Source organism: Diplotaxodon limnothrissa, linkage group LG7, assembly GCF_057381915.1.
Source record: "Diplotaxodon limnothrissa isolate DT_005_m linkage group LG7, D_limnothrissa_male_GT1.1, whole genome shotgun sequence".
NCBI lineage: Eukaryota > Metazoa > Chordata > Actinopteri > Cichliformes > Cichlidae > Diplotaxodon > Diplotaxodon limnothrissa.
In genome coordinates, this window is record NC_140602.1 from 16,114,059 (window position 1) to 16,141,767 (window position 27,709).

General features: G+C 39.6%; 2 protein-coding genes and 1 long non-coding RNA gene across 4 annotated transcripts; 1 reads left to right on the forward strand and 2 right to left on the reverse strand.

Moving 5' to 3' along the window:
• Positions 1–628: 628 nt before the first annotated feature.
• Positions 629–11,776, reverse strand: caprin1b (cell cycle associated protein 1b). Of its 2 annotated transcripts, none has more exons than XM_085359342.1 (18): positions 11,635–11,776; positions 10,088–10,252; positions 9,902–9,964; positions 9,739–9,825; positions 9,400–9,638; positions 9,211–9,293; positions 6,516–6,692; positions 6,360–6,412; positions 6,189–6,272; positions 4,754–4,939; positions 4,571–4,679; positions 4,428–4,489; positions 4,255–4,347; positions 3,953–4,096; positions 3,118–3,271; positions 2,759–2,935; positions 1,279–1,385; positions 629–1,186 (listed from the first exon to the last, which is right to left on the reverse strand). In XM_085359342.1, exons 2-18 carry the CDS (start codon positions 10,250–10,252, stop codon positions 1,100–1,102), a joined length of 2,070 nt encoding a protein of 689 aa, XP_085215468.1. In that variant the 5' UTR covers positions 11,635–11,776; the 3' UTR covers positions 629–1,099. The 2 variants fall into 2 exon arrangements, with proteins under 2 accessions (XP_085215468.1, XP_085215467.1); XM_085359341.1 differs by having other exon boundaries at positions 2,759–2,938.
• A 2,801-nt stretch (positions 11,777–14,577) lies between these two features.
• Positions 14,578–16,307, reverse strand: LOC146628073 (uncharacterized). The gene is made up of 4 exons (XR_014906332.1): positions 16,064–16,307; positions 15,731–15,896; positions 15,514–15,609; positions 14,578–15,062 (listed from the first exon to the last, which is right to left on the reverse strand). It is a non-coding gene; the product is annotated as an uncharacterized LOC146628073 (long non-coding RNA).
• Positions 16,308–23,140: 6,833 nt separating this feature from the next.
• Positions 23,141–26,994, forward strand: lmo2 (LIM domain only 2 (rhombotin-like 1)). The gene is made up of 3 exons (XM_085357556.1): positions 23,141–23,634; positions 24,357–24,572; positions 25,580–26,994. The coding sequence occupies exons 1-3, from the start codon at positions 23,594–23,596 to the stop codon at positions 25,803–25,805; spliced, it is 483 nt and encodes a 160-aa protein (XP_085213682.1). The 5' UTR covers positions 23,141–23,593; the 3' UTR covers positions 25,806–26,994.
• Positions 26,995–27,709: the final 715 nt, after the last annotated feature.

Here is a 27,709-nt window from a genome sequence, read left to right on the forward strand (position 1 = left end):
TTGTGCCATCCACTTCGACAGAGGTTGTTTGGTTTCCCCGATGTATATATCATTGCAATCCTACACCACAGTTTAAGACCAAAAATGTAATCTGAACTTTCAAGCATTGCAATTACTTCACTGACTCGACAACTTCTTTCTTGTCAGGCAGACAGAGTCATGGGATAGCCTCAGTTAAAAACAAAAACAAAACCCTGTGTGTTGCATACTTGTCACAAGCATTCATACCATCTCGGCTGGTGCTTAAACATTGATGAGACAACCTGTAAGTGTGTGTGTGCGCGCGCGCTGCTCCCTGAGGGATTTCAGCCCCCCTCACTAATCTGTTGTAGTTTCATTTTCAGATGAGTACAGAAACTGTCCCAGTTCAGAACCAGTTGTTAGAAAGTTTAGTTAGCAGGTGCCAATGAATGCCAATACACTGAACGGGACTTGCACTTAACAGCGTACACTATATTACTCTGTGTTGGGGGACATGCGCAGTGTGTTTTTTGGGTCAAAACAATTACTGAGAAAGATGCCTGCCACTACATTAGTGTTATCTTTGGAGACCTCTTTGGAGCAATAACATAAGTAAAATGAGATTTACCCTACAGCAAGAAACTCAAGGATGAAGCACAGGTATGCAACACAACTTTATTGAAACTCTTGAAGCAACATCCATTTACAAACAAGGAAATGGGAGCTTGTTGAACGTAAATGCCTTTTTTTGGAGCCAAAATTACAGAAAAGAACAGGGGAAAAACAAAACAAAAAAACAACTCCCAGGGATTGGACCAGTGGCAGGTGTATTTTTTAAATACAAAAAAAATTAAAAAAAATTAAAAAAAACATAACTTATGAAATCGTTCAAGTTTACAGGAAGATTGAGACACAGGGCATATGTAAATCATTGATTTACAGTTTAGCTTGCGTTTGAAACTTTAAATGACTTCCAAATATCAAAGCAGGCATTACTTTGATTTAAGAGATGGACGAGAGGGAAAGAAGAAAAAACAAAAACAATGGGCGTGAGTGAGATGGGGCAAATGCATTCTCGAATTCTGGATTTTCAGTGTGGTGCAAGTTAATCAGTCACAGTCATTATGAAAAGGCCTTTTCAGGATCGCATTGCTTGAGTGCTGCCTCTTGACACTCCTCTGGGTCCCTGACCAGCTCCACGTTTGTAGTTCTGCTGGTAACCGTCCTAACAAAGAAAAAACAAAAAGGGATGTTTTAGAAATTGTAACAACAAAACAGCAACAAAGATCACGTACAGTTTGAACACTTCTTTCATACCCTCTGATAATTCCCATTTGAGTAATCCCGAGGTGTGCTGTACTGAGTTTGTCCATATCCCGAGTTTGGAGAGTTGGCGAAAGGAGCACGATAACCATCGTAGCCACCTGGAAACACAAAGACACAAATTAGAATTAATGCATGAGAAACTCATGCTACCAAATACAAATGTGTAATAAAAGAGAACGTCCTGGTCGTGGAACACTGGACCAGCTCTTTATCCTCTCCAGGATACTTGAGGGTGCATGGGAGTTTGCCCAACCAGTCTACATGTGTTTTGTGGACTTGGAGAAGGCATACGACCGTGTCCCTCGGGGTGTCCTGTGGGAGGTGTTGCGGGAATATGGGGTGTCTGGCCCATTGCTACGGGCCATTCGATCCCTATACAACCGTTGCAAGAGCTTGGTTCGCATTGCCGGCAATAAGTCGGACTCGTTCCCGGTGGGTGATGGGCTCCGCCAGGGCTGCCCTTTGTCTCCGGTTCTGTTCATAATTTTTATGGACAGAATTTCTAGGCGCAGCCAAGTGGCGGAGGGCTTTCGCTTTGGTGGCCTCAGAATCTCATCTCTGATTTTTGCAGATGATGTGGTTCTGTTGGCTTCATCGGGTGAGGGCCTCCAGCTCGCACTGGAACGGTTCGCAGCTGAGTGTGAAGCAGCGGGAATGAGGATCAGCACCTCCAAATCTGAGGCCATGGTTCTCAGCCGGAAAAGGGTGGAGTGCCCACTCCGGGTCGGGGATGAGTTCCTGCCCCAAGTGGAGGAGTTCAAGTATCTCGGGGTCTTGTTCGCGAGTGATGGGAGAAGGGAGCTGGAGATCGACAGACGGATTGGGGCTGCGGCTGCAGTAATGCGGACGCTGCACCGGTCCGTCGTGGTGAAGAGGGAGCCGAGTGTAAAAGCGAAGCTCTCAATTTACCGGTCGATCTACGTCCCTACCCTCACCTATGGCCACGAGCTGTGGGTAGTGACCGAAAGAACGAGATCGCGGATACAAGCGGCAGAAATGAGCTTCCTCCGAAGGGTGGCTGGCCTCTCCCTTAGAGATAGGGTGAGAAGTTCGGCCATCCGGGAGGGGCTCAGAGTAGAGCAGCTGCTGCTCCACATCGAAAGGAGCCAGCTGAGGTGGTTCGGGCATCTGACAAGGATGCCCCCTGGGCGCCTCCTGGGTGAGGTGTTCCAGGCATGTCCCACCGGGAGGAGGCCCCGGGGCAGACCCAGGACACGCTGGAGAGATTATCTCTCTCAGCTGGCCTGGGAACGCCTTGGTATTCCTCCAGATAAGCTGGAGGAGGTGGCTGGGGAGAGGGAGGTCTGGGCCTCTTTGCTTAGGCTGCTGCCCCCGCGACCCGGCCCCGGATAAAGATGGATGGATGGATGGATGGATGGAAAAATAAAATAAAGAAATGAACAAATAAATTACATATTCAGTCTTGTTTCAAAGTGAAACCACTAACTTACAGCTGAGGGTGTTATCATACCTCGGAAACCATTTGATGAGCCTCTGTATCCATTGATCATGCCCCGGGCGTTGCGAGGTCCACCACGAGACATACCTCTGCTGTTATAGAAGGACTGAGCCTGCCTGCCAAAGCCTGGACCCTGCTGGGAAGGCTGTTGATGGCCTCCAGGTTGGTCTTGGGAATGGAAGGCACCAACTACTAAAAAATAAACCAAGATAGCAAGGGGTCCAAAACACAATAACTCAGTCTGTAGTTGAACAAGAACATGCATTTAAATAAAGTTTAACTGCAGTGAAGCCTCTAGGAAGGGGAAAAAAAAAAAAAAAAAAAAGACAGGAAAACTTAAGTTGCGAAGATAAAATTTAAAGTCTGCCCACCAGATTGCAGCTGTTCTGGCTGCATCTCCGTCTGCTCCACTGGATGCTGTGGCTGGCTGCTAAAGGCCTGGTTATTGTAGCTCTGATACTGGCTGGCCTGGTTCAAAGCCTCAGCCTCATTAGCTGGTGGGACTGGAGCATTAAGGTTGAACACCTGAGGGATGAACAAAACCCACATTGTTATGAAGCCAAAAATCAGAGGAAAGGTCACATGGTTATTAGGAGTAAAGTCCACTGCCACCCATTTCCTGATTTCTACTGTTCTGCTATAAACGTATTTTAAACGCAATGTGATAAGGTCACTTCAGGACTCAAAACAAACAAAACAAACAAACAAAAAAAAAAGTAAGTCATTAATGAACTTCTGTTGTGACTCCAGTGGTGAAGAGCACTCTGTGCTCCAAACAGCTGGTTTATCCACATGATGCGCTTGATGCTCCAGATTTCAGTAACATTTTTTCTTTAATCACACTCCAAGCATGGAAGGGGAACAGCTGCACGATGCACGAGAACTGTGAATGCTACAACACCACAACTGAGGGTATCCAACCACGTTCCACACATGCATGCTAAAAAGCAGCTTGTTTGTTGTATTTGGCTGAACAGCTTGAAAAGTTGACAAGTGTGTGAATGTTTAACAAAATTAGAGGACCAAAGATATGGAAAACAGTGCATGTGTGGAATACATGAAACAAAGCAGAACCCCACATGGAGTAAACCCTGAAATTGCCATAAAGAACAACATGGTTTTAACACAGGCTATTTTATGACATGAGAAGCAGTTAATATTTATACCTCCAAAAACAAAAAAAATCAAAAGGAAGCAAAGCCTTACTGTCTGCATGGACTGGAATGGTGCTGCGTTGACATTGATGCCACCACTGTGAGGAGCTTTGGAAACAGGCTGGAACACCGGCGTCTGTGAGGCTGGAGGGAGAACTGTAGAGGGTGGAGGCTGCTCCGACAAAGACATGGAGGGCTGTTGAGCAGGGAAGGCATAATACACATCACATTAAAAACGGTCAGCAAAATTTCACATGACTGCAATGAGCACTTCCCCACCTTTCAATGGAAAAACTACTCCATATATAAAGAGTTTAAAAATTAAAGCTTTACTGAAGTCCCACCACAGTTTACCTGGATGGGGTCAATGGATTCTGCTGAGGGTCGAGGATCTGGTGTGTGTGAGGTCTGATACATAGGTGGTGGTGTTGGAGATATGATTGGAACCTGTAAACAGTAGGAGTAGAAATTACACCCATTCTCCATACAATTTCTAACAGCATGTTTGCTTATATTTAAGTACTTACTTGTGTGGGCTCAGGTTGAACAGGAACAGAGTTGGGTTGTGATAGCCGGGTCTCAGGATGAACTAAGACAATTTAAACATTGTCAGACCTGACATAACTTAAAACAAATAAAATAAAGACTGTTTCTCTTTGGTACAACATACCTGGAGGACACCCCATCTGTGGCACCTCCATGTTTTGGGCAGGTTTCATGGGCTGCGCCGATACAATGGCTGGGTCAATAGGCTGTCCATCGAACTCCAACATGGAGTCCTGAGAATAGAGGTAATTAGTACCAAGTTACAACATCCAAACACAAACAGCAGTGCTTTCAACTAAATCCACACCTGCATGAAGTTGTACGTCCCCTGCATCTGCGCCATTAAGTCTTGCACCACCTGCTTCCTGGCCATGGGGTCAGTAGGAGGCGCAGGAGACGTCAAGTTCATTGGGTGGGTATCCAGGGCAACAGGGGGCGCTGCAGGCTGCACAGGCTGCTGCTGCGGTTGCTGCTGTTGTAAGGCAGCAACTGCCTGATAGTGGAAGGGGGAGAGGACAAGTGAGTGAGAAATGCACTGAACGAGAACCACTGAAAAGTGGTTTAATGTTCATGAAAAGTTGTATGCATTCGTATTCACATCAGGATTAGTAAACCAAGACATCACAGATTAAGACCAAAAATGTAATCTGAGCTTTCCAGCATTGCAATTACTTCATTGACTCGACAACTTCTTTCTTGTCAGGCAGACCGAGTCATGGGATATCCTCAGTTAAAAACAAAACCTTGTGTGTTGCACACTTGTCACAAGCATTCATACCATCTCAGGGTGGTGCTCAAACATAGATGTGACAACCTGTAAGTAGACAAAGCCAGAGTATATATATAGAAATGCCCCGGATGTGAAAAAGATTTACTGCTCCCTGAGGGATCCCCCCCTCACTAATCGTTTCATTTTCAGATGAGTACAGAGAAATTGTCCCAGTTGAGAACCAGTTCTTAGAAAGTTCTGTTAGCAGGTGCCAATGAATGCCAATACACTGAGCAGGACTCGCAGGGGGGAAAAAGCCTGGAAATGATAACGACTTCTATCCTGAATCATAGTTGGTTAATCAAGTCTTTAATGAAAAATAACTGGCTTCAGGATTAGCACACAAACTCAAATAAGTAAAAAGGAGTTAAACTGTTAGCCACGTACTGCCTAGAGCAGAATCAAAAGCTCCACAGAGCTCTATAGGTAACTGCATACTGAACCATTTAGCAAACAGGTTACACCACATTTCTTCAGCTGCACTTAAAGAGAAGTGTGGCTGCTGTCATCACAACCACCACTCCTTGAGTTTAGCAAAACATGTGATAGACTGGATTTAAAAAAAATAAATAAATAAAACTTCAAGTGTTGCCTAAATCTTCTTCAATATTTATCCCCAAATTTTCAAGTTTTTGAAATAAATAAAAGTACAGAAAGATTACCCTCTAATGAGAGAATGAAAATGTTAGTTTCTGCGATAGCAGCAGCCGCTAGTTGTTTTTTTCTTCTCTACAAATTTCTGTTTCATGGTCATGTTGCTGATGTTTTGAAACAGCTTCAGAAGCCAGAATTTACAAAAACACTGAATTAATAAAGACTGTACAAAAAAAAAAAAAAAAAAAAAAAAAAAAAAAACTCTTGGAGATTTAAGTACAAGCAGAAGATGTATTTTCTTTCAAAACATATTTAATTACTACTACTAGCTTTGAGTTAGCTCATTAATTTTCAAATCTACTTCATAATTACATCATACCTCCGTTTCTCGGGTCCACTCGTCTCCCTGTTCCTTCTCACTGCCGCTGTATGTGCCATCTGGAATGAACTGTCTGTTTACAAACTGGAAGTAATAAAGCAAACATCAGCACAAAGATGAAAATATAATAAGCTCCCCAGATTTTGATGGAAGAGAAAAACTTGCTCTCACCTCTGTTGTTTCCACTGCAATGGGCTCTGTGAATTCCTCAATTATTTCAGTGTCTGTAAAGAGGAAAAATTATTCAGTGAATGCTGTGATGACTTCTTTATTGCTGGATTATGTTAGGACTTTTTAAGTGGTAAGACATCAGAAAGTGGTCAAGACCTGGATCGGCAGTCTGCTCTTCTGCTTCTGACGATTCAGCTACTACTGCAGGTGCTGCAGCAGCAGCTGGCTCTTCCTCTTCTTCTTCCTCCTCACACACTCCATTTTGGTGAGATGGAATCCGGTCAAAGTACCCACTCAGCAGAACCTGGTCCAAAGTCTCCTTCAGTGCCTTGTCTAGCAGAGGGGGTGACAAAAAAAATAAAATAAAATTCAGCATTTCAACAGAAACTCAAACCATCAAAGCATGCATTGAGCTGCCACGGGAATAACAAAGTGTCAGTATTAGGACCTTTGGATCAATAGATGACTTAACAGGAAGTGTTTCTGATACACTAAGGAGAGCTTAACAAGCTAAACTCCAAACGAGATGTAACAATACTGAGTTTCAATTAAATAAACACTGAGCAGTGATGCAAGCTTTACATCCCACACTAAACCTGAACTTCCACTTTTTAAAAAAGATAAATGTGCAAATTTGAGGAATTTCATCAGTAAAAAGACCACACATTTAGTGACTGCAGCCTCAAAATGTTTTCCCCCTGCATCTTCCACAGGAATCAAAGCCAAAGATCAGTGTTTTTATTATTACTTTCAGAACTGCCTCTGAATGAGACATTGTTGTCTAGCTAAAGGTTAAAATGGCTTTACAAAACAAACAATGTTTTTAATCACGATGTAGATGGTGGTGGATGCATAGTAGGCAAATGCACACATTAACTGAACTGTTCTACAAAGAAAAGAACACAAGCTAATCATTTCTAAATGTGAATCCCTTTAAAAGGTTGATTCATGTAGTAGAAAATGGCATTAGTACTCCAGCTTTCCTCAGTTGGACACAGTAGGGCTCTGGTAATTTTCCAAGTCCAACTTTCAAAACTGTTGAATTCAGTGCTACTCCACCTTTAGTCTCTACAACACCACATACAGACTAAGCCTACAAACATTTGCAATAAAAATAATAATTTAAAAAAAAAAAAAAAAAAGATGATTCCCTGCAGCTCAGTTTTTAGTACCAAAGCCACATTAATTAACACCACCACGAACCACTTTGCTGAGCAATATTGTAAACAGATTTTTATGACAGTAGTAGGATTTAGCCTCCCCCTACCCTACTTCAATATGAAATAATAATAATAATAATAATAATAACCATAATAACAACAACAACAACAATACACAACAGCATTGGCTTTATACATATACAGTCATATTCTTCAGGTACAACAGCATCAAAAATAGCACAATATTTCCTATAAATATGTATCTATTCATATACATGTTTAGCCAATTATCCAATTCTGCGTCATGTGGTGGGCTGGAGCCTCTCCCAGATGTCAGATGAGAAGCAGGGTACACTGTGGCATGGTCACCAGCCCACTGCAGGGCTAACACAGAGAGACAACCATTCATGCTCACAATCACACCTCTGGCCAATTTATAATATACTAATTTATTTAACAGACATGTCTTTGGACTCTGGGAGAATGCCAGAGGACTGAGAACCTAGATAAGCTCACAGAGAACAAACAAATACTGCACAGAAAGGCCAATACAAGTATCCCTAGTATTGTTGTAAAACAGCCTCCAAATGGGATTTTTGGCACACATAAATATGAGGGAACTTACAGTCTTAAGTTGCTTTAAATCTATGAACTAAAAAGTATGGCAATGTGAAGACTGATGTAAGTTTTTAAAATAAAATAAATTAAAAAAAAAAATCTAAGCCCATACAATGGAAACAATTTTGGTAAGAGCTTACTGATTGGATTATAAATCCAAACATGATTTATAATTTTCTTGAAAATGGTAGAAAACCTTCAAGATGATTCATGCATTTATGCTTTTGGATCTTCAGCCAAAGCAGCCCAGTATCTTTTCTTTCTCTGCCTTATGCTTTAGGTGAAAAAGTCTGCTGTCACTTTGATTAATCTCACCCTGACTCTCTGAATGAGACCTCTGACTGACAGGAAAGGGTTGAAAGGTGTCACAGTGAACTGGGTCACCAGTATCCTAATGTGGCTCTAAAAATCTGACTAGTGGAACCACAGGCGACAGGGCTGCTGGCACCCTGCCCTACTGCTGAGTCAGGATAAGCCCACAGCTCTCAGCCCCCTAGCTGAATGCAGTAGTGCGAGGCTTCAGGTCAGATCGCTGAGAATGCAGTAATGCCAATAGCCCCAAGCCTTGATTATTCACATTGCTGCATTAACAAAAACACTACATGCACATGTCATTAATGTATTAAGACTGACTTACAACCGGAGTAACTTTTGACCAGGCGCATTGATTTGGGATCTCCAGATTCGGACAACTACTCCCAAAGTATGCGACAGATTACTTATGACCAGCTTCAGTGTGATAAAAAGCTTACAGATGACTGTTGTGTCACCATCCATCTGATAAAATGTCCTGCCAACAATTTTCAGTGCCAGCTGGGCATCTAAATAAAGCCAATTTGTCTTGAATAATGACGCCCCTTAATTCTGCAATAAATTTTAGCAAGGCTGCAATTACATTATTTCAAGTATTATTTTACTTGACATTATCTTTGATAAGCTGAACTGCTTGTCTATAAAAAACTAAAAGGAGAAATAAAATGCTTTAGCTAATTGGCCAAAGCAATAGAGAAACTAAGAAACTGAATAATACACCAGAGTTGATTACTACGGAAATGAGTTAAAATTTGGCTTACATGTTGTTCCAACCACAGCCTTGTCCTTCCCTTCCAGCAGGTCCCAGAGGTGAACAGATGCATCTTCATACTGATCAGCGAGCCTGCACAGATAAAAATAAGCGCTTAAAATCAGCTTTTTATGGGGAAAAAGAAAACACAAAACCCACAACTAGGCACAAGTTTTCTGTATCATTGCCTTAGACAAACCTGATGTTTTGGTCACGTTCTGGCCCCACTAGCTTGTAGAACTCATCAAAAACTGCAAGGTCTGCATCTGTCAGCAGTGGTGAGCCACCAACTCCCTGCTTCAGGTCCTGCCGCACAGTTTCATCACCCAGCCGATCAAGGATGAACTGCAGCTCCAGAACCGTCTTCAGCCTTCTTTGCTCAGCTTCCTCCCGCTGCAGCTGCTCCCTCCTTGCAGACTTCTTCACTACTTTCTGGATCTGAGGATAATGAGTATGAGCCACAAAAGATCAAGTTATTACAATCCAGGGTGTACACATCTTTGATGAACATTTCTAGAAAATTAAAACTCAACCTTACATCTTGTCCCAATGTGACAAATGTCTTTTGCAACTCTCGGGCAAATTCCAAGTTATTCATGACTTCCTGGTACTTGGAGAGGGCTTCCTAAAAAGATGAAGGAACAGATGTTTCACAAGTTTTACATTCCTTTTAAAAATGATTTTGGTTTCCAAGTACCCACCAGCTGGTCCTGATTAAGACCCTCCCCTTTATTCTTCCTGACTTCATAATCATCCAGTTTGCTCTGTAACAAGATGCAAAAATGCAACAAACAGTTTAAAGATTAACCACAATGTAGACAACTGGTTATTGTCAGAAATTCAGTTTAGTCAAGCAGACCTGGAACAAACCGGTCAATAGTCCTCACCTTTTTCTTCTCCATGTTGCGCACCTTCTTTTCAATAACAACAAGAACTTGCTTCAAAACTTCAGACTGTCCACCAAGTGCAAGATTGCCCATTGACCCTGGAGCGGATCCCACATCTGGGCTGGCAGACTGCACCGTCCTGTTTGCATTCATTGCTGAGGGCATCTAGGAATTGAAAGTATAACAGTTCAGCTTTTGGTGACAAAAATATTTTCATGTACTCAAAAAACAGAAAGAAAAAAAAAAGTATAGTGGAAAATACTCAAAACTATCTGTGGACCACAGGGAACCGTGTCATTGTTTTGCTTCAGCTAAAGATAACTTTTATTAATGACTAACCTGAAAATCATCTTAGGTTAAATTATTAATTTCACTCAAAACCTTCAAAAAGGACACACCAAATAGATCCTCTTAGGCAGGATCACTGCAGATAATTTTCTACATCAATAAGAATTACATAGATTCAGCCACAGCAGGCCCCTGACTCAGCATTTAGTGCCACAGCAGATTTAGGCTTCATGTTACCTTAAAAACAACAACATATAAATAATTCGAATTAATTTCAAGCAGCAAAATACACAGATTTTAAGTGGTAGATAGTTTTTTACAATATAAACATGATGACTTGACTGGAAGTTGTAATAAGCAGATATCCAGAGTTAATATATTAATAACTGATAAAAAACAACAACAACAACAACAAACAAAACTGGGAATAAAGTATCAGAATATGACGAGTAGAGAAGCTGCAGATTTGGATTTATTTTTGCACTGTGCTTCACAATTTCGACTGAATTCTTTGAGAAAACTGTTGCTATCAGTCCCTATACTACATGAGATACCGTCATGTGCATGCTAAGGTGGGTCTGGATGTACTAATTGCTGGATGGGTATATTTGAGAGGTTAACTGAAAGCTTTATTAAGTTTTCCTTGTGCGTACTCTGGAGAGACAGCGAACTATTCTGCTTAGAATGTAAAGCTCCTGATGTATATTCTTGACACTTAAGTTCGTAAATGAAACAGTCAACTATACTATACACGAAAATAAATATGGTCACTGGTGAATAACATAACTAGAGCAACTGGCCCAAATAACACAGCAGACCTAATATATTTTTTTTAACATGATGTATTATAGCTGTAATTTAAGTGACAGTGAAGTTAGCTATAGTTTTGTAACAGTAAGTGTTCAAGACAAAAACCCTAGGCCTTAAAACTATTCTCTAATAGCATCTGGCTAACTTTAATCCAAACTGCGCAGCCTTGAGAGATATCATTTTTCTAACCCCGCACTTTCTCCCCGTCAATATAGCTTCCTCAGACCTCGGGCTGTAAATCTATACCACTCGCTAGCAAGTCTGAGCCTCCTCGGCAGTACGGCCAGCTTGCAGATCTCATCTCTTCGATTTGGTAAAATGGCCTTGGCCGCACTACCGTTAGCACACACCACTGACTTAGCATCTGATAGCTACAGCAGCGCGTGCTAGCCACAAGCCGGCCGCCGGGAGACCCGTTGCCTCGATACAGCGGCTCCCGAATGACCCACCTTGCTGTTTTATATCCACAGGGGAGCTCGGCAGCGAAAAGTACGAAAAGGCCAAGTTGTGTTGTGTTGCTTTATTTTTCTCTTGCACTCTTGTGTGGGATCCGCCCCGCCGGCCTCACCGACAACTGAGACGGTTCGAAAGAAGAAGAAACTCTTTATAAAGGCGAAGGTCCGTTTTTAGCTATCTTAGATATGCCTGAATATATATACGCGGAAAAATCACGAAAAAAAATATTTTTATTTAACGCAAACAATTAAAAAGTCAGACTTTACCATTAAGAAATCAATAATTAATCACTTAAATAAATGGAAAGTTATAAGCCAATTAAACGTTTGCAGTTTCTATTTGTGATCAGGCATAATTGTCTCCAGCCTCCAGACAGAAAATCTGCACAATCATTAGCTTTGATTACGCTATCATATCTTTCCCTGTGCCTCGTACAGTTTATCCACTGCTACTCTGAGCACCACCTCACACCTGCTCTACAATCTTTTATAGCAGCAGTTCAAAGTTATATAGATCATGTAAGTGTGCATTTAAATATGTAAGATGGCCTGTAAGACCCCTAAGAGTTCAGAAGTTTCACTTGAGTTTATATATATATATATATATATATATATATATATATATATATATATATATATATATGTGTGTGTGTGTTTATACTTTCTCTCTGTACTCAAGCTTTGCATGTAATTAATTTTGCCAAAAAACAAACAAAACAAACAAAAAAGGACACAATATACAAATTTAAAAGTAACATACTACTTTCCTTAATTGCATGTTTTAAGGTCAGTAGTATACAAAAGTCTTGGACCATCCCTAGGAAAGCTTCAACAACCCTGAGAATCAACATTTGTATATAATGACTTTAAACTGACTGGCTGACTTTATACTGACTGGTCCCTTGGAGGCCAATCCATAACTAATACTCTTTACTTGTGTGTTTTTTTTGTCCAGGTATGCTTTTACTGTATTGGCACGTGTTTGGGATTATTGCCATGCTAAAAACTGAAGCCATTATCAATCAGACACTTACCAGATGGTATTGCATGGTGTCTTAAAATTTGTCTGTACTTTTCTGCTTTGCAAATTTCATCAATTTTGACAGTATCTTCAACTGCACTGGCTGAAGAGCCATGTCATCTACACTGTGTTTTGCAGATGACTGTAGACACTCACTGTTGTACCTCTATCCTGACTTCCTTTATACAAACTGATAACGATTTGAGATTCATGACTCCATACGACCTGTTACCACTGATTTTCAGTCCAATTCTTGTGTAATTTGGGATACCTTTTCTTCTTGTTCCCCTTCCTTGGGAATAGCTTCTTGACAGCTACCATTCCAGTGAAATCATTTCTAAGCACATACGTTTTAAATAATGTTCATATGCTGTGGACAGTTCTTTTGGCCTGCCACTTATTTATCCTCCACTTGTTCAGTTTCCTCAGATTTTTTTAAGGGCACACCATACCAAGATATACCAGGTCTCTTTGGGAATCACCTTGATAGTGCAAAAATTCTACATTACGCCTGTGAGTTATTTTTGGTATTTTTCATAGATTCAACTAAACGGGAAAAAATAATGTGCTAGGTGTCTGTTATATGTATACACAACAATGGTCCTTGAGTTAGGTGCCTTTTTATGCTTGAATGATTCATGGTTAAGTAACAAATGGCTTAACAAAAAACTAACAAAAAAAAAGCCCAAATCAAAACATTACAAAAAAATCCTCTGAAAATGGTGAGGTACAAGGACTGGACTGAACATAAGTGAAAAAGTAGCCAATGTCCAACTAAAAACGTGGCCCAGCAGCATGCTTTGGAGACTTAAACTTAATACTGGCAGCTAGCTAGAGAGCTATGATGGATATAACAACAGGCATGATACACTGTAAAACCCAATAAGTTAATTTTACTCAAAACTTTTGGTGAAACTGATTACATAAAATATTTTAAGTAACTAAAACTTTAAAATAAAAGTTAAATAAACACACTTTATTTATTAGCTTCAGATAAATATTTTTAAGTACCATTGATAAATGTTTTTATGTTATATCCACATTTTTGGTTTAGTACTCTCTACTTGATATTTTGAGTTTCAAGTACAAATCTAGCTCAAGTAACTTTAAGGAATTAATTTTTAGTTTCAAAATGTTAACCATTTTAAGCTAATACAACTCAAAAATTTTAAATACAAATGCTTGTAATATCCAAATCTACTGTGTTTTGAATTTGATTTAAAAAAAAAAAAGTGCCCAAAATAATTACACTTGTAAAAACATAAGACAGAAAATATAAATTATAAATTCAAGTTACAAGTTTATTGAGTTACTTTGACACAAAAAGCCCAAAGACATAAATCCACCACATTTTATAGGGAATAATGTCAGAAATTTTGGCACAAGGTTACAATATTAGAAATAAAGAATTTCACAACTTGTTTTAAGAGTATTCAAATTTGATTAACACATGAGTATGGCCTTTTTATTAAAAAACAAACAAACAAAAGGAAAAGAAAATCCTGCATTATTAGGTGGGAAAACCGAATGAAAGTAACAGTATAGTGCAGCTAATACACTGAAATATAATTGGTAACCTTTTTAATATGCCAGTACTGTGGTTATGCAAAATGCACATTTGTAGAGTGCAATCACAGTCTCAACAACAAAGCAATAAAATTTTAAATAGAAAAATACTTCTTTAGAGACATAAACAAAGTGTTATAAACCTCCTTAGCGCCTTATGTCAGTTATGAGTAGTTCAGGAGGAACGTTCCTTAAGTGACATTCAAGATCCCACCTAGAAGCCAGAAATGAGATTGTCCTTCATTTTCTCTATAGATTTACAGTTATCTGACTAAAAACACAATCAAAATCAACTAAAACACAAGTGATGATGGGGGAAAAAAATAAATAAAAATAATAAAATCACCCCTTTTACTTTGGATGTGGCTTTTAGATAATGAAGTATGAAACAGAGTCTGCAAAGATTTCTTTATTCTATTCTCTCTTTTTATAAAAAAACTTATCCAGACTTGGAAACATGATAAACTGAATTACTTGCTTTAACAGGCACTTGAGGGCTGTGTAGGAATCCTGGACATTATTCTGCTGCCAAAAGATCATTTTTAAGACTCAGCACTTTGGGCTTCAACTTCCCACCCTTCAGACCCATCAAAACTTTCTGAATAAAGTCAAAAATGTTGGCCAAACATTTTGGGTAGCTTAGGTGCAGGACGTCAGTCAGTCCAAATATTACTAGAAATGCATCAGCCAGGGTGGTGAAAACAATGATCATGTTACCCTCGACCAAAACTGCAGTCTTCTCAGGGCAGAAGAATGTTGCATCGCTGGAATTGGCTCTGATCAGGAGGAGTCCAAGTGGCACTTCACTAATATCTGGTCTATCAGAATGCATCATCTACAGAAAACAAAATTACTACATGTTAGTGCATTCCTATTTCTCTTAGTTTCATCTATACAAGTCACATTTCTGGATTATTACTAGCTCAGAAATCAATTGTTTGAACAACAAAAAAGCCACAACACACCAAAGATTTGAGAAAACAAACTGACAAAAATAGTACTTTTAGTAAAGCAAAGTCATACCTCTTCGTAGCAATAACAACAGAAAGTCAATAGGAGTTATATATTTTTTTCATTTGTACAGTGATGTATGGTTGGGCTAGGAACATTATAGAAGGTCTACACACATTAAAAACATGTAGTGTTTCCATTATGTGACATGGACACTGTTGTAGACAGATCCAAGCATGGAGATGCTTCTCAAACTGTCAAAGTGTCATAATGTTTTGAGAAATCTAAACAAGGATGCTACTAAGATATTGTTCACAACTTTGTCCAAAACTTACATCCCATGTTTTGATGAAGGTAGAGGTGTCTTGGTACAAATAGGCAGAGAGGGCATGAAGCACACCAGCACTTTGGGCATGGATATCAGCTTGTTCCTACATCACAAGAAAATTTTTTATTTTAAATTATTGGCTAACCTAGTCAAGAATGGTAATTAAAATTGAAAAATTGATCAAATTAAATGAAGCTCAAAAAACAAGACAAAAACTCACTAACCTGGAGATTATAGCTTCTGAAGAGCTGAGACAGGACATCAGACACGTTCCCTGTGCAAACAGCTTTCTTTCTGAATAAGCTCTGGAGCCGGGGAGCATGTTGGTCCAACAGCATAAAAGTGGTTCTTCAGGTGGAGGTTTGTAATCCTGTGGAATTCTGCACAGATCTGAACACACAGGATACATTTGTGTTTACAAGTTTCAATTAGTCTATAAATCTTTGCAAAATACATCAAAATCCTTACACTCCAAAGGCATAATTTGTTCAGACAGGCCAGATAACAGGGGTTGATATAAAATACATCTTGTTAGATACATCTATATACATTCTTACCTGGGACTGGGATTTCAGAGTAGGCCAGCAATCCAGGATCTGACCTACTGGTAGGTCATCATTGATGATCTCTTTGCATTGCAAGGCCAAAGTTGTGAGCATCAGCTTTGTAATCAGGATTCTTTTCACTTTTCTCGACTTCATCTACAATCTGTAGTCTTAGCTGGTCAAGGTAAACAGCATCTTCACCCCTGAAAATTTACTTCTGCCCTGGCATGGACATAACAGTAAAACACAGAAGGCAAGACAGACTACACAGAGAACAGAAAAGACACACAACCAAGGAGACACAGATGAAACATAACCAGCCCAGAACTCAACTAAACCTTAACTAATAACAACAACAATACAAGAACTTCACCTCATTTCAATATAACATAAGAAAGCAAAAATACAAAATAAACTCAAAATGCTGTGTCACAGACCCAGCCCCTGACAGATAAAAAAAACTAAGTCTTTCACTAATGAACACTGGGCATCAGAATAAAATAAAACGAAAAAAATAACTGTTTGGTAAATATATTATTGATGGATTCACCCTTAAGCTAACCTAAAATAGACCAGGCACAACAATTTTACAGTTCAGAAGATTCTACATTTCAACTTGGTATACATAACTATTTGCAATGTAAACCAAGTTCTACCGCGTAATTATGTAATGATTATTCACTGCTTTTGTAAGTATGTCCTGTGCCTACAATTTTGCTGCCCCAGTTTTAATATGTACAACTCCAGAGAACTAAACGTAAGTTTTAAGTTCCACCAGTTAGCAAATGGGCTAGCCAATATCAATATCCACGTATGCGCTAAGTGTGAAGCAGCGCAGCAGTGCATATTGATTCAACAATTTAACCACAAGGCAGTTTATAATCTGCAAATCCAGAAATGCCTTCTAAAGACTTCTTTTAAAATAGTAAGAGATGAGAAAAGTTATTAACACATTATTAGTCCCAGGGACTAATAATGTGTTATACTAAATATGAGCTTATTAGCATAATTCATGCAAACACTTTGGGGCCAAGCCGACATGGATAAAACGACGCATGCATGTAATTCTTAAATGCCTGCTAGAGTTGTACATTTATGACGATAAAAACCCAACGATACAACGGAGAACTATAGTTTCAGAAAAAATAAAACTTACCACAAAAGCACTCCTGAAGATGCTGCAAAGGCGGTAAATGCAGCTAGCCAAGTGCAGAGCGTTAGCTGTTCCAGTTCAAAAGTCCGTAACATACCATAGCATGCCCTCCTTTATCCAGCGTCAAAGGCAATGCCGCAAAAAACCCGTTGACAAATGTTTTTATTTCTGTTCGGATATTAACGTTCCACAAGTTTCTTTCGGAGTAATGAGCGGGCATTCGCACTCGAAGCGAGGAATCCAAGATGGTTGCCAGCACTTCATAAAGAAACAGGTGGCGCACGTAGGTACGTACGTAGGCACGTAAGTGACGTCAGTGTTAAAACTCAAATTATTTGAGCGCAATGCTAGAAACTAATCAATATATTCAAGTACTGATAACTTGAAAAAACAAACTTGTTCAAACTACTCAAAAAAATAAAGGTGTATGAACTTATAACAGGTTTTTAAGTAGTTGGAACTCATTTCATTTATCAAACTATTACTATTCGGTCTTACAGTGTATGTTTGTGTTATATTTTCAAGAACTTAAAATTAGAAATCATCTTAAAAAACAATCCTGAGGAATTGTTTGAGAACATTTACAGCCTCATTGTGATGGACTGGTGACCTGTCCAGGGTGTACCCTGCCAAAGCTGGGATAGGCTTCTGTCCTCTGTGACCCTAGATTGAATAAGTGGATGAAAATAGACAGATGGAATCTCCTGCACCTCTTTTGTCATGATTCCAAGGTCTAAAACCTGCAATGCAGTTTTTTATATGAAAAAAAGTATTTAAGTTAATATCTCTATTTTACTTTTATCCATTTTAGAATAATAAGTGTCTAGTTCTACAAGCACCTAAACAAATAGATTTTAACAAATGTAACAACGATCTTACAGGGTTGACATGTTCAACCAAAGATAGTTTTTAGTTACTTATCACCAGGTGGCAGTAAAGGTCAATATATGATCAACAAATATTGATGCTGGACTGAAGTGAAAGTTTCACTCTTCCCTTACATGGAAATATGTTGACCAGTTTTTAATAAATGTAATTACTCAGACTTCAAATCTTTAAAAATGTAGTTTTTTATTTATAAATGAGGATAAAGGACTCACGCTAACAGACAAATGGACTTGATTAACAGAATTAAAAAAACAACAACAACTGCTTCTGGATTTTATTTTTTTTATTTTACTTTACACAATTTCCATGTAAGTTACATACCAGCTTGCCAGTCAAGCTTACCAGGAGACTATTGAAAAGAATGTGTAGCCAGCTTTCTGTTGTTTTGCCAAATACAGGAAGCAGTTAACATGTCTGCACAGCTTTTTGATTGCAATGTTCCACTAAAAGTGTTTTCTTTTAGGATAATAGTGATTATGGGAGGATCCCAAGGGTAAATGAAGCTCCCTTTCAGTGACTCATTTCCGCAGCCTGCTATATTTCAATCGAACAACGACTGACCAGCTTTTCTAGTAGAATTCTAGGGTGGGTCCTCATCTGACCTCTGACCTTTACAACAAAACTTTTTAGGTTAAAAGCACAACTCAGTGCTTTGTGGTGCCAGTAAACAATAAAACATTTCTAGACCTTTTGCTGTTTAGGAGGGGCGTGCTAAACCAGAGCTAGATATCATTTCACTTTAGATTGGACAGGAAGTAGTCGTTTTTACTGATGCTGTTCCAGAGTTTGCACAATCGTAGAGTCAACACCATGTCCATAGTCTTTTACTTCAGGAAATTTTCCTGCAAGCACTTTCAATATTTTGTTTCTTGGGAAATAAATTCCCATTCTTTGCTGAATGACTAGCTTCTGTATGATTTTACTGTTTGCTTAGCAGCAATGTTTTTTTCCCCCCGACATTCCACACTGCTTTCAACTCCATAATGCTCTCAGTACAAAACAGGCAAAACAGGAAGTTGGACATGCACTTCCCTAAAGGTTGTCTACACTCTTAACTGTTTGCTCCCCAACTTGTACCCCAGAGAGGAATAAAAGCTGAAAATAGCAAACCACATTTCGCATAAAAGGTCACTATTGCCCTTATTTTAAATGCTATAAAGTTCAAAGCATGAAGTGTGAAAATCCCCCGCCTTTCAGTTTTATTACAGAGGTAGGGTGACACATGGATGTCAGATCTACAGTAATGTGCACCTCCTTTCTGGTGGCGTTTAAGAAGCGTTAAAACAGAGATATGGGTTTTACCACCCAGTCACAACAGCCTCGAGTTGTGTATGAGAATACTTTCTCCTATCACCCCGAGCCATCTGGAGTCTAGCAGTCTATCTGGGAAACCATGAGAAGGGTGCCATCGTGCATGTAGAGGAGTAGGAAGTGAATGCAATGTGCACCAACCCTTCAGGAAAGCTTCGTCTCTGCATGCCAGTTTGAACATCCTCTGGGCTCTCTCAGTCAGCTCCACAGGAAGTAGTGGATGACTTGTGTCATGCCAGTACTGATTTTGTCTTCTCTCTTGTGTTTCTCATCTGTCATGAATTTGTTCATGTGCTTTGTGTTAATGCCACGTGGCATTCTGGAAGGATTCAAATATTATCACTACACATGTATCCATGGGTAGTATTGATTGTGAGCTTCAAAACCTCCTTTGTTTAATTGTCTCAGAGAGGAGAAAGTTAAAATACCAAAAACTAAAAAGACTATTACAAACCTCCCCTCCTAAATGACAATGCAAGCACTGACTGAAACTGTTGATCTTTGGCACCGTAAATTGGCACTCAGTCAATAAAACTTTAGCTGTTTAATTCATTATTTGATTATTTTACATCATTGAAAGCTCAAGAATAGTTTCTTGGCTGACTGCATGTAAAGACTGTTTATGACAAGAAAGAATGAACTTTAAATTTTAATATTAAACTATATGGATGGGAACTTTTCAAAGTACCAAAGAAATATTAATTAAACCATATGTGCAAATCATTTCATTACAATGCCAAAGGAAAATTGCATTGTGCTGTTGTTGTTCATATGGATTCAGCAGGGATACTTACTTGATCCCCTGCTGAATTTGTATGTTTGCTCACTTCCAAAGATATGATCAGTATCTAATTTTTATGGTAGCTTTATTTTAATGGAGAGAGACAGAATATCGACCAAACATCCAGAAAGAAAGAAAAACATGACTTAATACTTGGTGGAGAAATTCTTGTTGCAAACATCACTAAGATATTTCTTGTAGTTAGTCAGGTTTGCACACATCTCAAGAGGATTTTTGGCCCACTAGTCTTTACATAAACTCTCTAAATACTTTAGGTTTCTTTGCTGCTGCTTAGAAACGTTAAACTTCAGGTCTTTCCACAGAAGTCTTACAGGATTGAGGCCTGGAGACTAGCTAGAGCACTCGAAGATGTTAACATGCTTCTTCTTTAGCCACTCCTTCGTTACCTTGGCGATATCTTTGGGTCATTGTCATGCTGGAAGACCCATCCACAGCATATCTTCAGCGTTCTGGCTGAAGAAAGGAAGTTCTTGTCCAAGATTTTATAGTACATGCTCCCATACATTTGCTCCTCAATACAGTGAAGTTGTCTTGTACCCTTAGCATAAAAATAAACCCAATGCATAATGTTTCCACCTCCATGCCTGACTGTAACGATGGTGTTCTTTGGGTCATGCTCACTTCTCTTCCTACAAACATGGCTGGCGGACTTGATGCCAAAGAGCTTGATTTTGGTTTAATTTGACCACAGCTCTTTCTCCCAAGACTTCTCTTGCGGGTGAAAGTTTTCAATCCATTATAGTGTAGTGTGTTGACAATGGTGTTCTGACTGTGGTCCCGACTTGCTTCAGATCATTAACAAGCTCCTCACATGTAGTTTTTGGCTGATCCACAACCTTTATCATGATCATCCTTACCCCTTGAGGCAAGATCTTGCATGGAGCTCCAGATCGATGCTCATTTTATATTTCTTCCATTTCCGAATAATCACATCAACAGTTGTTATCTACTCACCAAGCTTCTTGCTGATGGTCTTGTGGCTCATTTCAGCCTAATGCAGGTCTAAATTTTTGGCCCTGATATCCTTTGCCAGATTTTTGGTCTTGGAATGGAAAAAAATGATTCAGTGGATAGTTGTGCTTTGTATACATAATAAGTTGAGATCAGGAGTATCTGTAATTGATTGACTGATTGTAGCTTATGTGCCACATGGCACATGTGGATTTTTGTTCTATATTCTGTCTCTCTATCAAAATGAAACTACCACAAACATTAGAGACTGTTCATTTCTTTGTAAGTGAGCAAACTTACAAACTCTACAGGGGATAAAAATAATGATTTCCTGCACTGCATATAAGCAAGAGGGTTTAACTGCATGACATTTTTATTTAGTGAAGATTAAAGTCACTATACTCAAAATGGTCCCTTCATTGTGTTATTGTGTTGTACAAAATCTGAACGTGTTTCTCATCTGAAGGATTTGTAGTTTGAGTTTTATCTCTGTCAAACTGCTCTGTTTTCTGCGTAGCTGGCACACAACAGCCATGCTCACCTTGCTCCTGGGCTTTCTCAGCTTGGTATCAATCCAGTGAGTCTACTCAGCTCTAAAACTGTGTGGCCCAAGGATGCTTTCAGCCTTCATCTTAGAGTTCGCCTGTGATCTTTTTCTGTTACATTTGGCTGCGGAGCTGATTCTGGGTGCTGGAGTTTAGGTGCTTTATCTTCCCTGTCCAGTCAGACTGCTGTCGGTGTCCCTCCCTCTTACAGGCAGCCCTGAGGCACTGGCAGGAGATAAGAGAAGGGCCCACAGCAGCTCTGGTTTGAAAAGGAAAAGCCATGAGGACACCAACTATGTAGAAATATCAATGCATTCATTCCCCAAAGAGGCAGCTTTCACAAGCTCTTTCTTTTGGATTATTTCTAAGCATAGCTTAATCACATCTTCCTCCAGCTTCACGATTTCTCTGAGCTTTGTGTGAAGAATCAGCAAGTACACATATGAGGGTTTTACCCTCAACATAATCGTTAAAACGTCAGATGGAAATATTAACATTAAAGTAATTACTAGTGAGTTAACTGGTGGATGGACTGCTACTTATATAGTACTTCATACAAGCACTTTTTTGTGCTTTTTCCACACTTTTCAAAAGCAACTTCGGGTTCAGGATCTTGCCCAAGGATAATCTGGCACGCAAACCGGAGCAGCCAGGGCTCAAACCAATTAGTAGGTGACCTGCTGTACCTCCTAAACTACAGCCACGCCAATTAACCTTAAAATTATTAGTTTAGAAGATATGTGATGCAAAGTTATTGCTCAAAGTGTCTGAAAATACTCTCGTGCATAATCAGTGATCTAAGATTACATTACAGAGAAGTTATGCAACAAAAATAATAAATAAAAAATAAAAAGTAAGGGACTTCCCTGATTGTCTGAAAAGGCCCTGGCAACCATGTTTACAGCTGTGTGTTTATGTAGGACCTCTAAAATGTAAAATCACAATTCAGGAAGTAAAATGAAGTCCTTGGAATTTGCTTCTAAGTATAATATAATAAATCCACTGAATTCAAGTTCACATTACTTAACGCAGTGATAACCATCATCGTCTGAACCCTGACAGAAAGTGACCGTCAAAACCTTTTAGAACTGGCAACACCTGGGGCATAATTATGAGAGAAAACACAAATACTCCTCCCCAAAGAATTAGAGCGTGCCACTCTTTATCTTTCGTCTTATCTGCACTCTGGCGAAGCAAAGCATAATAATCATTAGCCTCAGTCACGACCCACCCCATGCCTGACAGAGCAAGGCCGTGTTAAGCTGTCGCTTTAAGACCGATTTCCCCCCATTGTCAAACAGTCGTGAGCAGGAAGAGGAAAACGAAAGCACAGCCTGACAAGCGAGAGAGAGGGGGTGTGAGGAGGGGAAGGGGGTGTGGGAGGGGGGTGTATTTAAAACACGATGCTGCTGCTACTGCACAATAACGGTGCCCGCTGCTTCATGTGGAGTCGCGCGCCTGTGAAAAGGCACGCACGGACACGGAGAGCCACGCAAGTGACCTTCTGATCGCATCAGACGGCGTGTGCATTTTAATAAAAGAGCGGAGAGGCAGCAAAGTCCCTGCGGGGTGAGGAGTCACACTTGGAAGAAAAGACGCGAAGTCTCTCCGCGGGTCACTGCCTCAGGAAATGATGACAGTGTCCTCCATCACGGCTTAGCCGCTTAAAGCGAACACTTCGCGTCTTGCGGCCATTTCGTCTGGACTCAGCTGCCTTCGATTGAACACGTTTGAAAGCCTGACGCGGGCTGCTGGTGGTGCTGGTGGTGCCTCGGAGGGGGAGCAGGTGCAGCGCCCGCACGCAGCTTCGCTTCGCGGGTCCCCACTGAGCTTGCTGGCCGGTGACTTCAAAATCTAATCTGGTGGACCAGGCTGGACATCATCTTTGAAGAATGACATCCACTATAGAGAGGAAGACGCTGGAGGCCAGCGAGTAAGTAGCAATGAATGATGTTTAAATAATGTCATTTCTGATTCAAGTAAAAGTATCCGTGACGCATCAGCACTCACGGGACAGCCACAACTCTCCGGTGAGACAGCTCCAGAGAGCTGGTAGCATAAGGTCTGAAGTATCCTGCTGTTAGATTAAAAATGGCAAAGTTTAAGAACAGAGTGATGTGTTAATGTTAATGTGAATAATAACAAAATGAAGGTCCTGCGAGGAAAAAGTGGAGCGCTAAGGCACTCCTAGCGTAAATCGACATTAAAAAAAAACTAAAAATGTTGTGTGTGACATACTTTTTATTAGTTAGCGGTTTAATATCCAATGGCTCCCTCAGGTGGATGGGAATAAAACACATCTGTGCACACAGCTCCAGCTCAGATATACATGTGGTTGTGTAGCACTTATTAGATACAACACAGTGTGAATATTGATGCAGAACACTAACTGTGCCTTTGGATCAGGAAATGTTTGGTTTATTTGCATAATAATAGCAAAATATCAACAGGTTACCAACAAGTATGTGTCAGAGCTAGAACAGTTCTTTTCCAGTATTTGATTCATCAGTTAGCAGAACGTTTGAGAGATCTGCATGTTACATTGACTAACTAACCAATCACACAACTGAGGGAAACCTTTGCAGATTAACTGATGAAGGAAACAAAAATTTGATGCAGCACTAAATCCTTATTGCTTTTTTTTTTTCCCCCCAGGGAACCGGTGGATGAGGTCCTCCAGATGCCTCCATCTCTGCTGACATGCGGTGGATGTCAGCAGAGCATTGGTGACAGATTCTTCCTGAAGGCCATCGAGCAGTACTGGCACGAGGACTGCCTGAGCTGCGATCTGTGTGGCTGTCGGTTGGGAGAGGTGGGCCGTCGGCTCTACTACAAGCTGGGAAGGAAACTGTGTCGGAGAGATTACCTCAGGTTGGTTCAGTTGGTAGTGATATTATGAATTAATCAATTAGGTCGTCTAAATGAGGTCTGGTCAACATGTTAAAATGTCCTAGCATGGAGCTTAAAGCCATAAGCATCAACATTAAACCAAAGTAGACTGAGGATATTGAAGTCTACATGTAGTAGAATATATTGATGTTCGCCCTTTTAGTTAAGAAAAAGATGCACTTTTTGAGATGCACTAGTATGTATATCTTTTATCACACCTTAAAGGCTCATGGAGAAACACTTTGGGCAAGTATAGAAATTTCTAACCTCTTTCCTGCTGTAACTTTTTTATTGACGAAAGTGCGGACAAGTTGAAATAGATTCAGGAGAAGAAGGCAGGTCTCTGTTAAAGAACTGATAAAATTTGATATGATATGTAGCTGTGTGGTGCACAGCCATATCAGGTAAACACATTTACCTAAGATAAGATCAGGAGGAGATACAAAATCAGGCAGACCCACTGGTGTACTCCTAATACGTAATGTGCTCTCAAATATGTAGTATCAATCAGTGGCAGAACCTGTATGATTGGACCTGGCTTGTGAATGCTCTGTATCACCACTATAAAGGTATGTGTTGCTTTGATGACGATGCATTTCCACTTTATGGTGAAAAATATGGACCGAAAGTAAAGCAGATCAGTACAACCTATCTGTAAAATAAACAAACAAGAAGCAGGTAATGCAATGCTTCGATACTTCCGCACCATTTCCCAGAAATTCAGCTCTGATCCATTTATTATTGCTAATAATTGCTAAAAATCGTGGGTGTTTGTGTGACATTTTCAGCTTCTGAAGTTGAGCAGGATAGAAAAAGTCTGTGAAGCACTGGTGGTTTCTAACAGCTCAATCCCTCAGGCTCAGGGGAAAGATCCAGAGTACCTTAATGGAGATACTGTCAGTCTCTCTTACAGCTTCACATCATTAAGAGCGAGTAAATGTTTTCCATCTTCCTCCCAGTAACATGTTGATGTCCTCTCATCCACTCAGGCTTTTTGGCCAGGACGGTCTCTGCGCCTCCTGTGAAAAGAGGATCCGAGCGTTTGAGATGACGATGCGTGTGCGGGACAAGGTTTACCATCTGGAGTGCTTCAAGTGCGCTGCCTGCCAGAAGCACTTCTGCGTGGGTGATCGTTACCTTCTCATCAACTCAGACATTGTGTGCGAGCAGGACATCTTTGAGTGGACCAAGCTCAACAACAATAATATGGTTTAGGAGGATGTCTTCTTCCCCCTTGATTCAAAGGGAATGGACTACTGATAGACATTTTATATTTAAAATGCAGGCTTTATAATGCATTTGAAATCAATATGGAATCATTAAAAAAAAGCAAACGAGGGGCTCTGCACGTCTCCCTGATGGGGACTAATGAAGACTGCACCAGCAATAACCGAGAGCTTTTTTTATTGAAGGCAAAAAATAAATGCTCCAATACTGACAATGTTTAAAAATGCAATATTGGTCATTTGTTGTACACTGGAACAAAAACAAGATAAAAAAAACATTTTGTCCAGTTTCTTGCAGTCTTTACACTGAGCAGATCAGCAGTTTGTCTTTTATGGATTTGTAATTTCTTAATACTTTCCCAGCGCTAATTATTTTTGAACTTTGTTAAAAGAATGCGTCTCTCTCTAAATCTAAACATACATTAACTGAATGCTTATTAATTGTAACTGTAATATGTTAAAGCAGTGGTTGTCAGGCTTTATTTTGCATGCCTCCAGTAAGAAGCTGAGAAGAGATCAACCACCTTATCACTTCCACCAACATATATTTCTTCGTATTTTTATGAAAAATTAACGAAACAAGCATTGAAGCTGAATTTAAATCAAATTCAAGTCATCATTATAGCGCTCCACTTCATTCATTCAACTTAAGTTGATATTTTTCCACATACAACCAAGGTCCACTTCACAGTTTGTGAAACAATCTCTTAAAGTCATTGTTTGCCTGTGGACAAATTTAAAATGCTCGAACGGCCTGCTGCACTGGCTGATTCACTAGAAATTAGGTGGAATGAATGAAGTGGATATGTGCCAGGTGAATGCTGTGTCTGTACATCTATGATCGTTTCTGAAAGTTTACAAGAAAATTTGTGAGAATTTATTAGGAAATTACAGACCTGTAATTAAAGCATTACCTGATTTTCAAATTATAAATGAAAAACAACATCCACTTATTTAAAAAAAAAAAAAAAAAAAAAAAAAGAGGGTCTGATCAGAATGATTATGTATTACCGGGGTGAACCGGTGGCGCCCTCTAGTGGTCAAGGAACCCATGCAATTCTTGTTTTACTGACTTTTCAGAGGTTTTGCATGCGTCTTTTGTAATTTTACCTATTCTCTGGACATCCATTCAAGACTTTTTGTATATTAACCTTGAATTTATTTAATAAATGACAATTCAGAGCAATACTGATAATCTTTGGGTGTCTTCCTGGCAGTCACAAAGAAAAAGTCAAACAGCTTGTGAGATCGTGATGCAGATACAATTTGTAACACGTTATTTACCAGAATAACAGCAAATAATGCGTTAATTATGGTCAAGATAATCTCTTTATGCTCCGAACAGGAATGGCAAATCAGAGTTGGAATATATACTGCACATTGGTCACAGCAACAGTAAAACAAACATGCTAGGAAGTTATCTAGAATGTAAACACAAGAAGCAGAGATTTGAAGTACCACTTAGTACCACTTTGACCAACAGACAACATGAAAACCAGCTTCATCTGTGTCGTTTGCATCCTGATAGGTTAAGTGAGTCATGACTATAACTGCTTAAAAATAAAACGCAAACATTAAACTATAATCACCTTGAGTAATAGATGTTAAGTTAATGTATTTCTTATTATGATCAATATTTTGTACACAACATCTCAGAAGCTGAAAGCAGAGCGAAGCTGCAATAAATCTGATTAAAAGCTTGTTTTATCAAGCTTATTAGAAGGTGTAAATAGAAGGATTTGGCAACTAAGTAAATAGATACCAATTCTTCAACCCAGTTTTTAGCCACAAGAGGTCACTAAATGATTTATAAATTCAAGCTTAAAATAATGACATTTCAGTTTGTTTTAGGGGTTTGTTTGTTTTTTGCCAAGGAGAAGGAGAGCTCCCCAA